Genomic DNA, 13,893 nt, shown 5'->3' on the forward strand with positions numbered 1-13,893 from the left:
ATATGATCCAGTTTGCATTTTATAAGGTCAGTGCAGCTGCTGCATAAAACAGATTGTGGGGGTCAAGGGCAGGGTGGAAGCAACTGCCCGATCCCAAGTGAGAGGTGGGATCCCAGCTCAAGGAGGGTGGGAGCCATGGGGTTGGGAAAAACTTGGAGTGGGATGGGAAGTCTAGTTGACAGCACCTGAAGAAGGAGAAAAAGGAAGTCAAGAAAGATTCCACCTCAGTTGAACTGCTGGCAGTAAGCAGCAAGAATCTTCTTTAGTTCCTGCTAGGTTTGGAATACCTTAGGCCCTCAAGGGGAGACAGAGAGAGAGGGTTTGGCCAGACAAGTCTGGAGGCTGGGAGGGGAAGTCCAAGAAGGAGAGTGACATATGGGATTCAGTATAGAGGTGGGCTTCCCTGGTGGCTCAGACGGTAAACAATCCGCCTGCAATGTAGGAGACCCAGGTTCAACCCTTAGATGGGTCAGGCTCCAGTATTCTTGTCTGGACAATTACCTGGACAGAGGAGCCTGGTGGGCTACAGTCCATGGGATTGCAGAGTCAAACACGACTGAGCGACTAACACACACACACACACACACACACACAGACATATGCACACGCACACACAGACACACACACACACAGAGTTGGCAGTTAGGGCCTGAAGACTGAATGAGGCTGAGGCTTCCCTGGTGGTTCAGTGGCTAAGAGTCCAGCTTCCAGTGCTGGGGGCCAGGGTTCTGCCCAGGTCAGGGAACCTAGATCCCACATGCCACAACTGAAAGATCCCGCATACCACAATTAAGACCCAGCACAACCAAATGAATAAATATTTTTTAACAAGAAAAAATAGTCTAAGGTTGACTATATATATAGTCAACCTTATAGTCTAAGGTTGACTATAAATAGAGACCAGTGCAGGGCCTGAGGCGGGAACTGTTGGTGAGGTGGGGAGTAAACCAGGAGTGTGAATGTGGGGCTTAGGAGGAAGAAAGAATTAACCCTGTCAGACCATTAGGATTAGAACAAACTCTGGAGCTGGGAGGGGAGTTCTTATTCACATTGGCAGAGGGAGCCATTCCTTCAGCTCCCTGGGCTTAGCACAGCGTCTGTACCCACTCTCCCATACATCATACTTGTATTGCTGCACGTGCTTTTTTTTTTCAAAACAAACTTTTTATTGAAGCATAATTGATTTACCACGTTACGTTAGTTCAGGTGTACAGCAAAATAATGCAGATATACAGATAAATACTATTTTTCAGATTATTTTCCATTATAGGTTATTACAGATATTAAATATAGTTTCCTGTGCTATACAGTGGGTCCTTGTTTCTCTATTTTATATACAGTAGTATATGTCATATGTGCTTTTATTTATTTTTAAAATTTATTTTATGTATTTATTTGGCTGTGTCAGGTCTTAGCTGTGGCATGCCGGATCCTCACTGCTTCATGTGTGATCTTTCGTTGTGGCACAGGGACTCTCTAGTTGTGGCTTTTGGGCTTAGTTGCTCTGTGGCATGTGGGATCTTAGTTCCCCAACAAGGGATGGAACCCATGTCCTCTGCATTGCAAGGCAGATTCTTAACCACTGAACCATCAAGGAAGTCCTTGTATGTGCTTTTATTTTAAATTTTTATTTATTTATGACTGCAATGGGTCTTAGTTGCGGAACGCAGGCTTTTGTCTAGTTGAAGAGCGCAAGCTCAGTTGGTCTGAGGCACGTGGGATCCTGGTTCTCCGGCCAGCAATTGAACCCACGTCTCCTGCATTGGAAGACAGACTCTCAATCACGGGACCACCAGGGAAGTCCCCTTGTATGTGCTTTGAAATGAACTGTTGCCATTCCAGCCTCTAACAATAATAAAGTACTAACAATAAACAATAATAATAATAATTATTAGCCTCTAACAATAATAAATCATAAAGTGGCATACCTTGCATGTCAGGCACTTTACTAAGCACTTTTAAGTATATTATCTCACTTAACTGTCAGAATAAACCCAAGAGATAGGGACTATTATTGTCCATAATAAAGTCAGGGAAACTGAGGCCCAGAGAGATTAAGTGACTTGCCCAAAGCTGCACAGCAAGTACAACTGGTCATCTGGCCCTGGAATCTGTCCTCATCCGGCCACTTCCACACCTGGGCTCTGTCACTCAGCATGTTGGTTCTGAGTTATCTCCACCCCACCCCTCACTCCCCAGGAGATCTCTCAGGCTGAGGCCTTTCATCCTTTAGGGAGGGAGTAATGGACAGTCCACATTCTACCAGAGCAGTCCAGTCGGATGGGCACGTAGGTTGTTTTTTCAATTTGTGCCCACTTTGGACAACACTGTAGTGAATACTCTTCTGGAGCCTCTTTCTGCAGGTCTGAGGTTCCCTGGGGTATCCGCTGGTCATAAGACCGGTGATACTTTTAATTTTCACAGCTGTGGTCCAGTCGATCACTGCCCAGAGGGTTTGTCCCAATAACCCAAGGCCATGTAATGGCGTGGACACCAAAGTCGATTGTTGTGACAAAATTTTCAACTTTGTCTATTCTTATGGGGCATGAATACACATTCCTTACAGGGAGGCCTGACCGGCGGCAGTCCTTGGGGTCGCAAGGAATCGGACACAACAACAATTCTTATGGTGAAAGGGGGCTTTCCAGATGGTTCAGTGCTGACGAATCCTCCTGCCAAGCAAGAGACCTAGGTTCCAGCAGATCCCTGGGTGGGGGAAGACCCCTTGGAGGAGGAAATGGCAATCCACTCCAGTATCCTTGCCTGGGAAATCCCATGGACAGAGGAGCCTGGCGGGTTACAGTCCATGGGGTCGAAAAGACACGACTTAGTCTAAACAACAAATGGGTGAAATGGGGTCTTAGGGAGGGGAACGTATTAAGGGGATGTATGTGTGTAGGGGGGTATTCGTCCTATCTCCCACGGCATCGTCTCCAGCCCTCAGCCCCCGCGACCGGGCGCCGGAAACCCCCAGGCGGCCCGGGCGGGGGCGGGGGTCGGCCTAGCAGCTTCCCGCGGAAGGAAGCGCCAGGCGGTTCCTGAGACAGGATGCGCGGTGATGCCCCCTCCCCAGTCGCCGGGGACTTCCCGGGCCGGGCCAGGTTTGCGAGGGAGTTGCTCCCACGCGGACGCACTGAGCTACCGCCAGTAGTGTGGGGTTCCAGTCCCCCCACTACATCCCTTTGGGGAGTTGTGGGTCGATCCCCCGAGAGGGCGGCAACTGAAGTCTCATATTTCCCGGGGGAAGGCTGCGGAGGAGGCGAGGTTCCCTTGAGGTGAGGGGTGGGAGGTGGGGTTAGGAGGGAGGAGGCTGAGGGACACAGGGAGGCGGGGGTGCGGTGGGTGAACGAGCCTGGAGGGGAGCCAGGGGCGGGCGTTCTGGGGCGGGGCCGCCCCTCCACCGCGCCCTCCTCCTCCTCCCCTCCGGCCTCGGGGTCAGGTCCCCCGGGTCTCGGGAAGCCCGCAGTGGCGGGGCCGGCCGTCTGGAGGCGGGGCAGGAGCTTTCCCAGCGCCTCCCGCCGCCCTCACTCCCCGCACCTGCGGCTCCTTTGTCCTCCCCACAGCCCCCACGCCCACCCCCTGGGGCAACCCCGACTGTCACTCTCCCGAACTGGCGTTGGGGAAATTGTCAGGGTTTTCTCTCGAGGTGGCGAATCTAGGGACGGGGTGGGGCCAAAGCCAACGAGTGCTCCCGCGGGTATTTCTAAACCAACAGTCTCGAAGGGAAGTTGCTGGGGCCCATTTCGCGTATGAGGAAACTGAGGCTGGAAGCTCGGGTCCTTGCCTGAGCCACACAGTTAAACTGCTTGAGACTGGAACTGGGCGTAAAGGGCGCTCCAAAGCTCACCTGTCCAGCCCCACCCCAATCCTGGGAACCCTGCCGATTCAGTTAATCAAGTGGGGGGAGGGTAGCTATCCTTCCATTCTCCAAAGGAGGCCCGATACCCAAGTCGGCTAGGGGCACTGTTCCCAGCAGTATCCCCCAAACATCTGAACTCGGAAAGCCTTCTCACCCAGAGTTGTAGGGAGGGGGTGTGTGTCCAAGATCCCGCCAAACGTGCGACGTTTAAGGAAAGGTCGGAGCACCAGGAGCCCAGTACGAAAGTGCTCTGGCAAAAAGGGGTCGGCCCCTTCCCGCCCACTCTGCCCACGTGGTAGCGGTCAGACCGGTTTCTGGGGCCCCAGCAAGCCGCCGCCAGCTCTTGACCCTTTAACCCTGCCCCTCCCCCACCAGGGAAGAAAACCAGACGGGCTGCACAAACTTTGTATACAATTGGTCTTTATTTTCCTATCTGGCGATTCTAGCAAAACGTCCAGATAGAGGGAGTTACCAGAATCCACCAGTAAAGGCAAACAGAACCCCAAAACGCCCTGGCGAGAATCTCCCGCCTCCCCCATACTGGCCAGTCTCGCCAGCCACTGATCCCAGCTCAGCCTTACATTGCTCCCCCCATTTTTGTGATTCCGACCAGGAACGTCCGGGTTGATCGTTTCTGTGGGTCTGAGGGTCAAGCTTGAGACGGTGAACATCCCCACCTCTAACGCACCACATGAGAAAAAATTTTAAAATGAAATTAGATCGGCCCTCTACCACCGGAGGCGTAGGGGCTTCGGGCAATAACCCGCAGCAAGGCGCAGTGACTCAGGCCGCCCTCCTCCCATTCCCCAGGGCGGTCCACACCCCAGGTCCTCCTCCCGGCCCCCACCCACGCACGGCAGCAGGAAGCTCCCCACGTCTGCCCCATGACGCAACGATGACCGCTTGCACAAGTATGTCACTGGAGGGGGAAGGGGAGTGCCTGGAATTCTCTGAAGTTGGAAACGCAAACACCAACGATTGAAAAACCTTATTGAAAGGGCAGCATAGCCCCCAGTTAAAAAAAAAAAAAAAGTCCGACCCTGAGGAGTTTCAAGAACCAAGCCCTTCTCCCAGTTCCAGAAGGAGTCGGTGAGGTTCACCTCCCAGTCCGTTAAAACAGCACCGATGGGAGCAGCAGGTCTGGGGGGGAAGGCGCCCGCGCCCCCGGCTCAGGCTCCTCGGCGTCGCCGCTGCACACAGGTAGCGACGGTTCCCCGGCGGCAGAGTCCCTCTCGGGGCCTCTGGGCAGCCCGGGAGACGGCTCCTCTCCACGGCTTCCGCGAGCGCTCCCCCGGGGGTGGGCCTCGCTTCGGGTCTGCGTACTCTGGCCGACGGGTCGGCCCGCGATCTGGGCTCCGGTATAGCCGCTCAGGAACCCTCAGAAGGCCACCACGGCCCGCACCAGCACGTTGAGCATGTTGTCCGCCGGGCGGCAAGCTGGCTTCGCCTCGCACGCCGGGGACGCCGTCGGAGAGCTGGCAGCAGGACTGCAGTTCAGGAGACCGGAGAAGCGCCTCTGCAGGACGCGCGCCAAGTTGGGGAAGGCGCCCTCGGCTTGCGCCGGAGGGGGCTGCAGGCGATCAAGGACCTCCGAAGAGGCCCCTTCCTCCTCCTTCTCTTCTTCTAAGCGGGCTTTCTTGCTCGGAACCAGAGCGGCGTCCGCACCATCGCTAAGGCTGCTGCTCCGCCGCTTGCGGCTGATTTTGGCGGGGCGCTGGACACAGCGGGGAGGGGTCTCCTCGGCTCTCGGTGCCTCCTGCGTGTCCATGGGTTCCGGAGAGGGCTGCTCACTGTTGCCGGTCGCTGCCTTGGCTGCGGCTTCCCGAGGCGGGTGCAGGCGAGGGTCAGGGGAGCGGACGGGCGGCAAGGGCACCTCGGGTTCCTGGGCTTCCACCTTGGCTGAGAGGTAGAGCTCCCGGGCGCTGCGCATGACCAGCGACAGCTGCAGGCTCCGGTGCAGCCGCAAGCCACCGCGCTGCATGCGTGAATGGTACATCTTCCACACCGACAGGGTCATGATCCGTTGCGCCTCCTTCTGCACTTCCATAGCTGCTGGACGGCGAGGGCGGCAGAGACTCCCGGCTGGGCACGGCAGGTGGCAGGTGCACTTCGGACAACGCGCTCCTTCACGCCACACTCAGCAGGACAAGCCACGCGGAGACACTGCCAGGACGCTCTGCCCGGGCGCCCGCCACCCAGGCCCTTTTGTACCAGGAGTGAAGTCACCGAGACGCCCCGCCCAATCAGAGAGTCGCATCCGGGCTTTCCGCGACGCCTGGGCGAGAGACTCCTTAAAGCGACAGAGTGGAATTTACTGAGAGAAGAAAAGGGACCCGAACTCCTGTGAGGAGAAGCGTCCCCCAATCCAAACTGAACTCTCGGGGTGGTCTGCTTTCTCAGGGCCCCTCACTGAACCCGCGCGCAGGCCCGGTGGAGGGGGGCCGTGGGTGGTGCTCAGGGCCCACCCACCGGTTGTGTCTGGAGACCCCAGCGGGTCGTAGGCTGCACGTTTCCCTTCGCACCCGAGAAAACTTGAGTTCCAAACGGTAGATCCCCGGTGGAAACTGTATCTACCATCTACCAGGAGCCTAATTAATGTCTGTTTTGGTTTTTTTTAATCAATAATGGTGCTAACATTATGCACTTGCTAAGTGCCAGGCGCTAAAGGCTTTCCTATCATAAACATCTCATTGATCTCTCACTTCCATCCGTGGAGGGTAGTTGTATCTTATTTCTTTAGGCGGGGACATCCAGGGACAGTGACTCGTCCAATATTTGCTAAACGAATACTTGAGCCACTGCGGTGAAAGGGGACCAGTGGAGTCTCCAGCATTCCTGTCTTGCCAGCCTCCGCCCACCCTCCTCACTCCCCTTGTTTGGAGGCGGTAAGAAGGCGGGACACACTGGCTGGCTCTAGGGCAAAGTTGCCACTCCAAGGGAGGTGGATCTGCAGACAGGAGCGCAGCCCAAGCTACAGTCTCTGTGTTCCGCATCGAACATCCCCCTCAGTTTCCCTCGGCACGAAATCCACCGTGGGCGTCCATGCCCTAAGGCGGAGGACCCGGCAGCAACACAGGCCGAGTGAACACGTGGCTGTGGCCCCCCAAACGACGCAGCCGAGCTCCGCCTCTGCTCCCGGGGAGGCGGAGTTGGATTAGGACTTGGAAACTCAGCAACGCAGAGATAGAGCAGACAGAACACATCGGCCCCACCTTCTGCTACGCACTAACATTCCAAGAAATACTATTTCCAGTTGCTCAAAAACCGCGAAATTGTTCTAACAGCTCTCTTCATTCGTGGTGTGGGCCCTTTAAGGGCAAGCTCCCCCCCCCTCCACACCGGTGCGCGAACCTTCCCGCCACTCTATCAGCCATACTTCCACAACTAAATTTGGAAGTAGTGACGTCGGGCCAGCTCCAGCCGCTTCCGGATGCCCTAATAAGGACAAGGGCCGGGATCGCAGTACAAGACCTTAGCCGGCCTCTTCCGGATGAGCGGGGGTGGTGCCTTAGCCTCCCTGCACGCCCCGCACCCCGCCGCCCACCCGCCACCCCCACCCCCGCCGCCCGCTCTCCCTCTACCGGCAGCTAGAGCTGGCTGGAGCCCCCGGCTTCCGGAGCCGCGTCCAGCGGGGTCGGCGGAGAGTAAGAGGAAAGTTTCGCTTCCTTCCCTCCGGAGGCCAGAAAGGTGTGACAGCTTTCCGGGAAAGCCCCCTGCCGGCGGGCTCGCATTGAAGCCACCTCCCAGAGACCTACACAAAGACCTTGCCAACACAAGCAGCTACTCCCTAAGGACCTAAGGATCACTACATTCCTGTCCTCGCCACCCCTCCCAGGGAAACTCTCCCAGACCCCCATTCATGTATTTCTGCACCTCCACTAAACACTGATCTTCTGCACCTTTGGAGCATGCTCAGATCCTCCACACCCAACCCCGGCACAGGGAAACTCAGCAAGTATTCTCTCCTCTAGAAGACTTCTCCCCAAACTGTCTCCATTCAGCGATCCTTCCACATATTATGGCAACCTGCTGAGGACGCCCCCATTTCTTGTCCCTTCCCTCCACGAAACGTCACAACGACATCTCCAGCTCAGAAGCTCTCTCTGACGCACAACAGAGGCAACCCTCCAAGGACTTCTTCAGACGTCCCGCTCCAGAAATCCGGACCCTACACAGGGGACAGCTGCTTCCCTCCTATAAAAAACTGATTTTCCCGGCGACGCCACACAGAAGGGCTCTGTCACATAGGTGGCAATCCTATGAGTCCCTCTCCAGACCTTCCCGGTCCCGCCTCACACGCAGAGGACTTCCCCGCAGACCATTCTCAGAGCCACCACCACACCCATTCCGGCGACCCCAAGGGTCGCACCCAGAAAGACCTCACCACCCCGACCCCCACCCCCATCCCCTGAAGCTTCTCTAGGGCCCCTACTCAGGGCCAACCCGCTCCAGGGCGACCTCGAGGCTTCCCTCCTCCGCAGGAAAAAAGAGGAGAGGAAGTCTCCCCCAGAACCTCACATAGAATGCCCGCACTTCACCTGCCCCCAAACCTGCCACTCCGACCCTGGCCTGGGACCATCTCGCATCTCCTAGGACAGGATCTGGGTGCAGGCTCAAGGAGTCCATAACGATGGCCCACAAATGAATGAGCCCCTTCCCCAGCCATAATCTCGCCTGTTTTGAAGGAGACATTATGTACATTGCTCGGAAGGGAAAACTGAGGTTGCGCAGCAACAATCCGAGGGGCTGGGTCTCGAACCGATGGATTCGAAGCTCTTGAGTCGAACCCAGTTAGATAGAACTAGGACACTGCTGGGGACCGGGAGCGAAGGGGCGGTCCGTGCAGACAGGAAATCGTCTCTGCCCACAACCAAGATGACTGAAGAGAGAGCGGATGTTTCCGCACTTCGGGCCGAGGGCCACTCTTTCTCCCCTGGCGGCCCGGCTCTCGGTGGTGGCATGGGTCACGTGACGGGGGGCGGGGTGACGGTGCGTCCCGCACCTCTTGGAGGGAATTAGCTTCTGAGGCCGAGAAGGGAGGGGATTCGGCCTCGGGCGGGTGGGGGGCGTGATATGTCTCTCGAAGATCCATTTTTTGTAGTCCGAGGGTGAGTGACAGCGATGCGGGAGGACACGGGGTATTGTGTCCCCTTGCCAACCAGTGCCCGCGTGCCAGCCGGTGCATGTCAGGCATTCTGGGCACCGCCGTCGGGATCGCCCCGTGGCCATGTGGGAGGGGTCCGCAGGGGGATATAAGGGTCTCCTGAGCTCCCAACCTGTTTGGGGGCGTAATGGTGGGCGGAAGGACCGCCTGCTCCCCGCCCCCGCCAGCCGCGCCCGCTGTGCCCCTGCCCGCAGCGAGGTGCAGAAGGCGGTGAACACGGCCCGCGGGCTGTACCAACGGTGGTGCGAGCTCCTGCAGGAGAGCGCGGTGGTCGGACGCGAGGAGCTGGACTGGACGACCAACGAGCTGCGGAATGGCCTGCGCAGCATCGAGTGGGACCTCGAAGACCTGGAGGAAACCATTGATATCCTGGGGGGGGGAAAGGGGGTGGCATGGGAGAGTCCATTGCAGGGGCAGGGGGCGCTGAGAGCCAACATTTGGGGGAGGCTGCACACCTAAGAGGTGTTGAGGACTTTGAGGCGTAGCAGGGCGCACGTTCTGTTGGGCTCTGGCCTTGACTCGACTCGCCGCATACGCATAGTGGAAGCCAACCCCGGCAAGTTCAAGCTTCCAGCCGGAGACCTGCAGGAGAGAAAGGTGTTTGTGCAAAGGATGCGGGAATCCGTGCAGGTGAAGAGAGTTTCCGATGGGGTGAGGAAGGTTAGGGCGTCTTTCATTCTCTGATGCTGTCCTTATCTGTAGGAAATGAAGGACCATATGGTCAGCCCGGCAGCCATAGCCTTCATGGAGAGGAATAACAGGGAGGTAAGGCATTCCAACCCAGTGCCCTCACCCCCCGTGTCTCAGTGTGGTCCTCTGAGTGCACGCCTGGCCCCTCTGTGCATTCGCCTGTCTCCTGGGGACCCGTGCGTCTGTCCCTCTGCTTGGGTCCTCATCTTCATGCACAGTTGTGTCCATGCTCTCTACCTGCCTGCTCTTTCTGGATGAGCCCAACTGATTTCTCTCTGTGTGTATAATCCCTTCTACCATCTCCTGTGGGTCTATACTCTACAGGTTTTCTGTGTGTGTGGCAGCCTGTCTCCTTTTCTTGCTCTCTGTTATTGTTTCCAGGATATGTGTTTACCTTTTTTTTTTCTCCTTTTTTTGGGCTGTGCCCAGCAGCACATGGGATCTTAGTTTGCCCAACCAGGGGTCGAACCCTTGCCCTTGTGGCCCCTGCATTGGGAGCTTGGAGCCTTAACCACTGGACCACCAGGAAAGTCCCTGTGCTTTTTTTTTTTTTTTTTTTTAATCTGTGTAGGCACTTGACCTCTCTGAACTTGGCCCCTGAGTGGATCCCTGTCGGCCTTGGGTAGATCCACTATTTCCCTTTTGTGGGTGTAGTTGCCCTGTGTGTGTACCCACTCCTGCCTTTTCTGCGCATTCTCTCTGCTGCCTCTGTGTTGATGTTCATTCTTTGCATGTTGTGTAACAGCAGCCTCACTCAATACACCTACATGGGGTCTGGAAGGGTGGGGGGCTGAAGCCTGCAGCAGCTTGGGGTCCTATGGCAGGATCCACGTGCCTTCCAGGTGTGCTGTTTTGGGGATTAATGTTCAAATCCTTTGTATTTATTTATTTGGCTGCATCAGGTCTTAGTTCCCCCACTGCATGTGGGATACTTTTTTAATTAATTAGTTTTTGACTGTGCTGTGTCTTTGTCACTGCACAGGCTTTTCTCTAGTTGCAGTGACTCCTCTCTGGTTGTGATGGGCCCAGACCTTGAGGGCTTCAGTAGTTGCAACATGTGGGCTCAGTAGTCGAGGTTCAAGGGCTCTAGAGCACAGCCCCAGTAGTTGTGGCACATAGGCTTGCTTGCTCCGTGGCATGTGGGAATCTTCCCAGACCAGAGATTGAACTCATGTCTCCTGCATTGGCAGGCGGATTCTCTACCACTGAGCCATCAAGGAAGCTCTGACATGTGGGATTTTAGTTCTCCAACCAGGGATGGAACCCATGCCCCCCACATTGGAAGGCAGATTCTTAACCACTGGACCACCAGGGAAGTCCCTTAAGTTCAGATTCTTAAATACCTGTGTTTATAGGTTTATAAACATGCCAGGATTAATTTATTAAATCCTTGTTCCATCCTCAGAAAACAGGGTTTATAGCCCTCCCCATTTTACAGATGAGGAAACTGAGGCACAGGAAAGTCAAGTGGTATGGCCTTGGGGTCACCTTGCTAGTTAATAATGGCCCTGAGGACCCAGGCCATTCTACTCCTGAGACTGCCTTCCTGAGTAGGCACCATCTAGATTTGCCACAAACCTTGTCAGTCTCTGCCGGGAGTGGGCGACCCTCCTTGAGCCTGCTGTATGGGTCCCTACAGATGCTGACAGGCAAGCCGGCCATCCTGAAGTCCTCCAGTGACTTGCTGGATGCCAGTGTGGTCTCGACCACCTCTCGCTACATTGAAGAGCAGCAGGCCACACAGCAGGTGCGTGCAGGCAGCTGGCAGCCCCAGGCTGGAGGAGACTGCGGACAGCTCAGGGCTCCTTGCCAACCTCGGTTCCCACCCTTCTACCCTGCAGCTGATCCTGGACCAGCAGGATCAACAGCTGGAAATGGTGTCTGGGAGCATCTCAGTTCTGAAACACATGTCCGGCCGAGTTGGGGAGGAGCTGGACGAGCAGGGCATGTGAGACTGGGACCCCGGGGGTGGGCCAGGAGCCCATGGCCAGCTGCTCTGGTGTGCACAGAGCCTCCAGGGGCTGATGCCTTCCTGGTCTTGGCAGTATGCTGGACGCCTTTGCTCAGGAGATGGACCACACCCAGTCCCGGATGGATGGGGTCCTTAGGAAGATGGCCAAAATATCCCACATGACCAGTGGTGAGTCCCCTGGGGTGGGAGAGTGGGGAGGGGTGCTGCCTCCCCTCTGTGAACTCTGACCCTCTTGCCCCCAGACCGCCGACAGTGGTGTGCCATTGTGGTGCTGCTGGGGGTGCTTCTCCTGGTCCTCGTCCTCTTCTTCTCTCTCTGATTCCGGTCCTCCCCAGGGGGCAGCCCCTCCAGCTGCGGGGAGCTGGCAGGGCCCTGTCCCCTGGGAGGATGGGGAGGTCATGCCGGGGGAGCTGTCCCAAGGCTCTCATCTAGAGAGGACCCTCAGGGCCCCGGGCTGGAGCCCCTACCACCAGTCTGGTCTTAAGTGCACTTAGGGGGTGGGGGAGGAAGGGAACCTCAGACACACCCCTCCCCATCTCTACTCCCCAAAGCCATTGCTTTGCCCCTGTGCCTTCTACATGTGCCAACTTGGAAATAAAATCCCAGCCTTTATTATATATGTTTGTATCATACGATATGGTGATCTGAACTGGTGGCTGCCCCTGAATGGGAACTCCTGTTCTAAGACGCCTGCTTGCACACCCTGGGGCCAACTGTGCATGCGTGCCCATGTGTGTTAGGGATTTCAACGGTTGACATTCAGTGCAGAAAAGACTATTCTGGTGTATTTCTCAGATTTCTTTTATTACCATCAAAAAAATCCAACCACTGATTTTTCCTTGAGTTTTTGAACTTCAGCCTGAACATCTTTTGCTTGTTCTGTGTCGCCAGTAGGTGAATCCCTTTAGCTGGGGAGCTCAGCTATGACTTCTGAGGGGCCTCTCAGTACCACGAGGCTCTCTTGTACACCAGGTCACTTCCATCCTTTTGTGATGCAGTGTTCTAATAAGGTGTGAGCGTGTGCTCAGTCGTGTCTGTTTGCGACTCCATGGACTGTAGCCCTTCAGGCTCCTCTGTCCATGGGATTTCCCAGGCAAGAATACTGGAGTGGGTTGCATTGCCATTTCATTCTCCAGGGGATCTTCCCGACTCAGGGGTCAAACCTGTGTCTCCTGCATTGCAGGCAGATTCTTTACTGCTGAGCTACCTGGGAAGCCCGCTACAAGGGGGCGTTTGTAGATTTAAGGACTTTGTTGTAGAGCCTACCCCAGTCGGAAATGATCCCTGTAAGCTGGGTAAACTTGTAAGTGAATATTCACTTAATGTCCTGGATGTTTCCATCCTGAGCAGTATGTAATCTGACATCAGAACCACCTTGTATCTTTGACACATTGTTATGTGTTATGTGTTACAAGGCTGTCTGTCATCCCATTCAGCCCCAAAGGCTGATTTGTCAAGAAGAACCAAATATGTACAGATTCCCTTTTTTTGGGGGGGGAGCTGTGCCAAGCAGCTTGCAGGATCTTAGTTCCCCGACTAGGGATCAAACCCAGGCCCCCTGCAGTGGAAGTGCAGAGTCTTAACCACTGGACCACCAGGGAAACAGGGAAGTCCCCCTCTCTTTTTTTTAATTTTTATTTTTCTTAATATATGTATTTTATTGAAGTATAGTCGACTTGTTTTTCCCTTTTTTATTGTTGTTTTTAGTGCAAAACCACTACCACTGATGTTATGGTTCAGGTTGTCTCGATCCATTCTATACTTGGTTCTCAGTCTTCCTGGGCTTAAAAGACGTGCTTCTGGGGGTCTGACACCACCTTGCTGGGATTGCTTACATGTTCAGACAGGGCTTTCTGTTCCTTGAGATGACTTTGGACCAGAATCACCTCAGGATTTTTGTTGGTGACGCTGTTGGCTCCCCCAAACCCTGCTTTCTGTTGGCTGAAGCGAGGCTTCAGGACTCCAGAGGGGGCTGGCCTTACTGAAACATGCCCAAGTGACCCTGTGAATTGTCACCCTCAGTGATCTTCCCTATCGAAGTCTGAGACTCCCTCCAGTCCTCATGGGGTGGTGGGACCTGGACTGGGCGGAGATGAAACCTCTCTGTCTACGTCCCCAGCATGGATATCTTGATTTGATGGATTCTCTTAAGATCAGTCAAGTCCTCCCTCACTGCTTGAGACATCTCTGAATCCACAGGCTCCTAAG

At 55.4% G+C, this 13,893-nt stretch overlaps 2 protein-coding genes and 1 non-coding gene across 13 annotated transcripts in view; 1 reads left to right on the plus strand and 2 right to left on the minus strand.

Annotated features, from left to right (window-relative positions):
• The window catches only part of IER2 (immediate early response 2), a 37,810-nt gene extending 30,513 nt beyond the window's left edge, over positions 1-7,297 (minus strand). For all 9 annotated transcript variants that reach the window (XM_070373576.1, XM_070373573.1, XM_005900547.3 and 6 more), the window contains exon 1: positions 4,014-7,297. In XM_070373576.1, the coding sequence (XP_070229677.1) occupies positions 5,238-5,906 (669 nt within the window). In that variant the 5' untranslated portion in view covers positions 5,907-7,297 and the 3' untranslated portion in view covers positions 4,014-5,237. The remainder of the gene's footprint in view (positions 1-4,013) is intronic.
• A 1,511-nt stretch (positions 7,298-8,808) lies between these two features.
• Positions 8,809-12,302, plus strand: STX10 (syntaxin 10). 3 transcript variants are annotated; one of them, XM_005900544.2, is made up of 8 exons: positions 8,810-8,967; positions 9,218-9,387; positions 9,559-9,653; positions 9,726-9,788; positions 11,353-11,460; positions 11,555-11,661; positions 11,759-11,853; positions 11,928-12,302. In XM_005900544.2, the coding sequence occupies exons 1-8, from the start codon at positions 8,933-8,935 to the stop codon at positions 12,002-12,004; spliced, it is 750 nt and encodes a 249-aa protein (XP_005900606.1). In that variant the 5' UTR covers positions 8,810-8,932; the 3' UTR covers positions 12,005-12,302. The 3 variants fall into 3 exon arrangements, with proteins under 3 accessions (XP_070229666.1, XP_005900606.1, XP_070229665.1); XM_070373565.1 differs by lacking the exon at positions 11,928-12,302 and having other exon boundaries at positions 8,809-8,967; positions 11,555-11,657; positions 11,759-11,847; XM_070373564.1 differs by having other exon boundaries at positions 8,846-9,387.
• A 911-nt stretch (positions 12,303-13,213) lies between these two features.
• Positions 13,214-13,286, minus strand: TRNAG-UCC (transfer RNA glycine (anticodon UCC)). The gene has a single exon. It is a non-coding gene; the product is annotated as a tRNA-Gly (tRNA).
• Positions 13,287-13,893: the final 607 nt, after the last annotated feature.

This window comes from Bos mutus, chromosome 7, assembly GCF_027580195.1.
Source record: "Bos mutus isolate GX-2022 chromosome 7, NWIPB_WYAK_1.1, whole genome shotgun sequence".
Classification (NCBI taxonomy): domain Eukaryota; kingdom Metazoa; phylum Chordata; class Mammalia; order Artiodactyla; family Bovidae; genus Bos; species Bos mutus.

Bases quoted from the DNA above. Each gene is read 5' to 3' on its own strand.
- STX10 (XM_070373564.1), top strand. From the start codon at position 9,087: ATGTGGGAGGGGTCCGCAGGGGGATATAAGGGTCTCCTGAGCTCCCAA. The intron at 9,388-9,558 runs ATATCCTGGGGG...CTCGCCGCATAC, and splicing joins AGACCTGGAGGAAACCATTG to GCATAGTGGAAGCCAACCCC. The intron at 9,654-9,725 runs GTGAAGAGAGTT...CCTTATCTGTAG, and splicing joins GGATGCGGGAATCCGTGCAG to GAAATGAAGGACCATATGGT.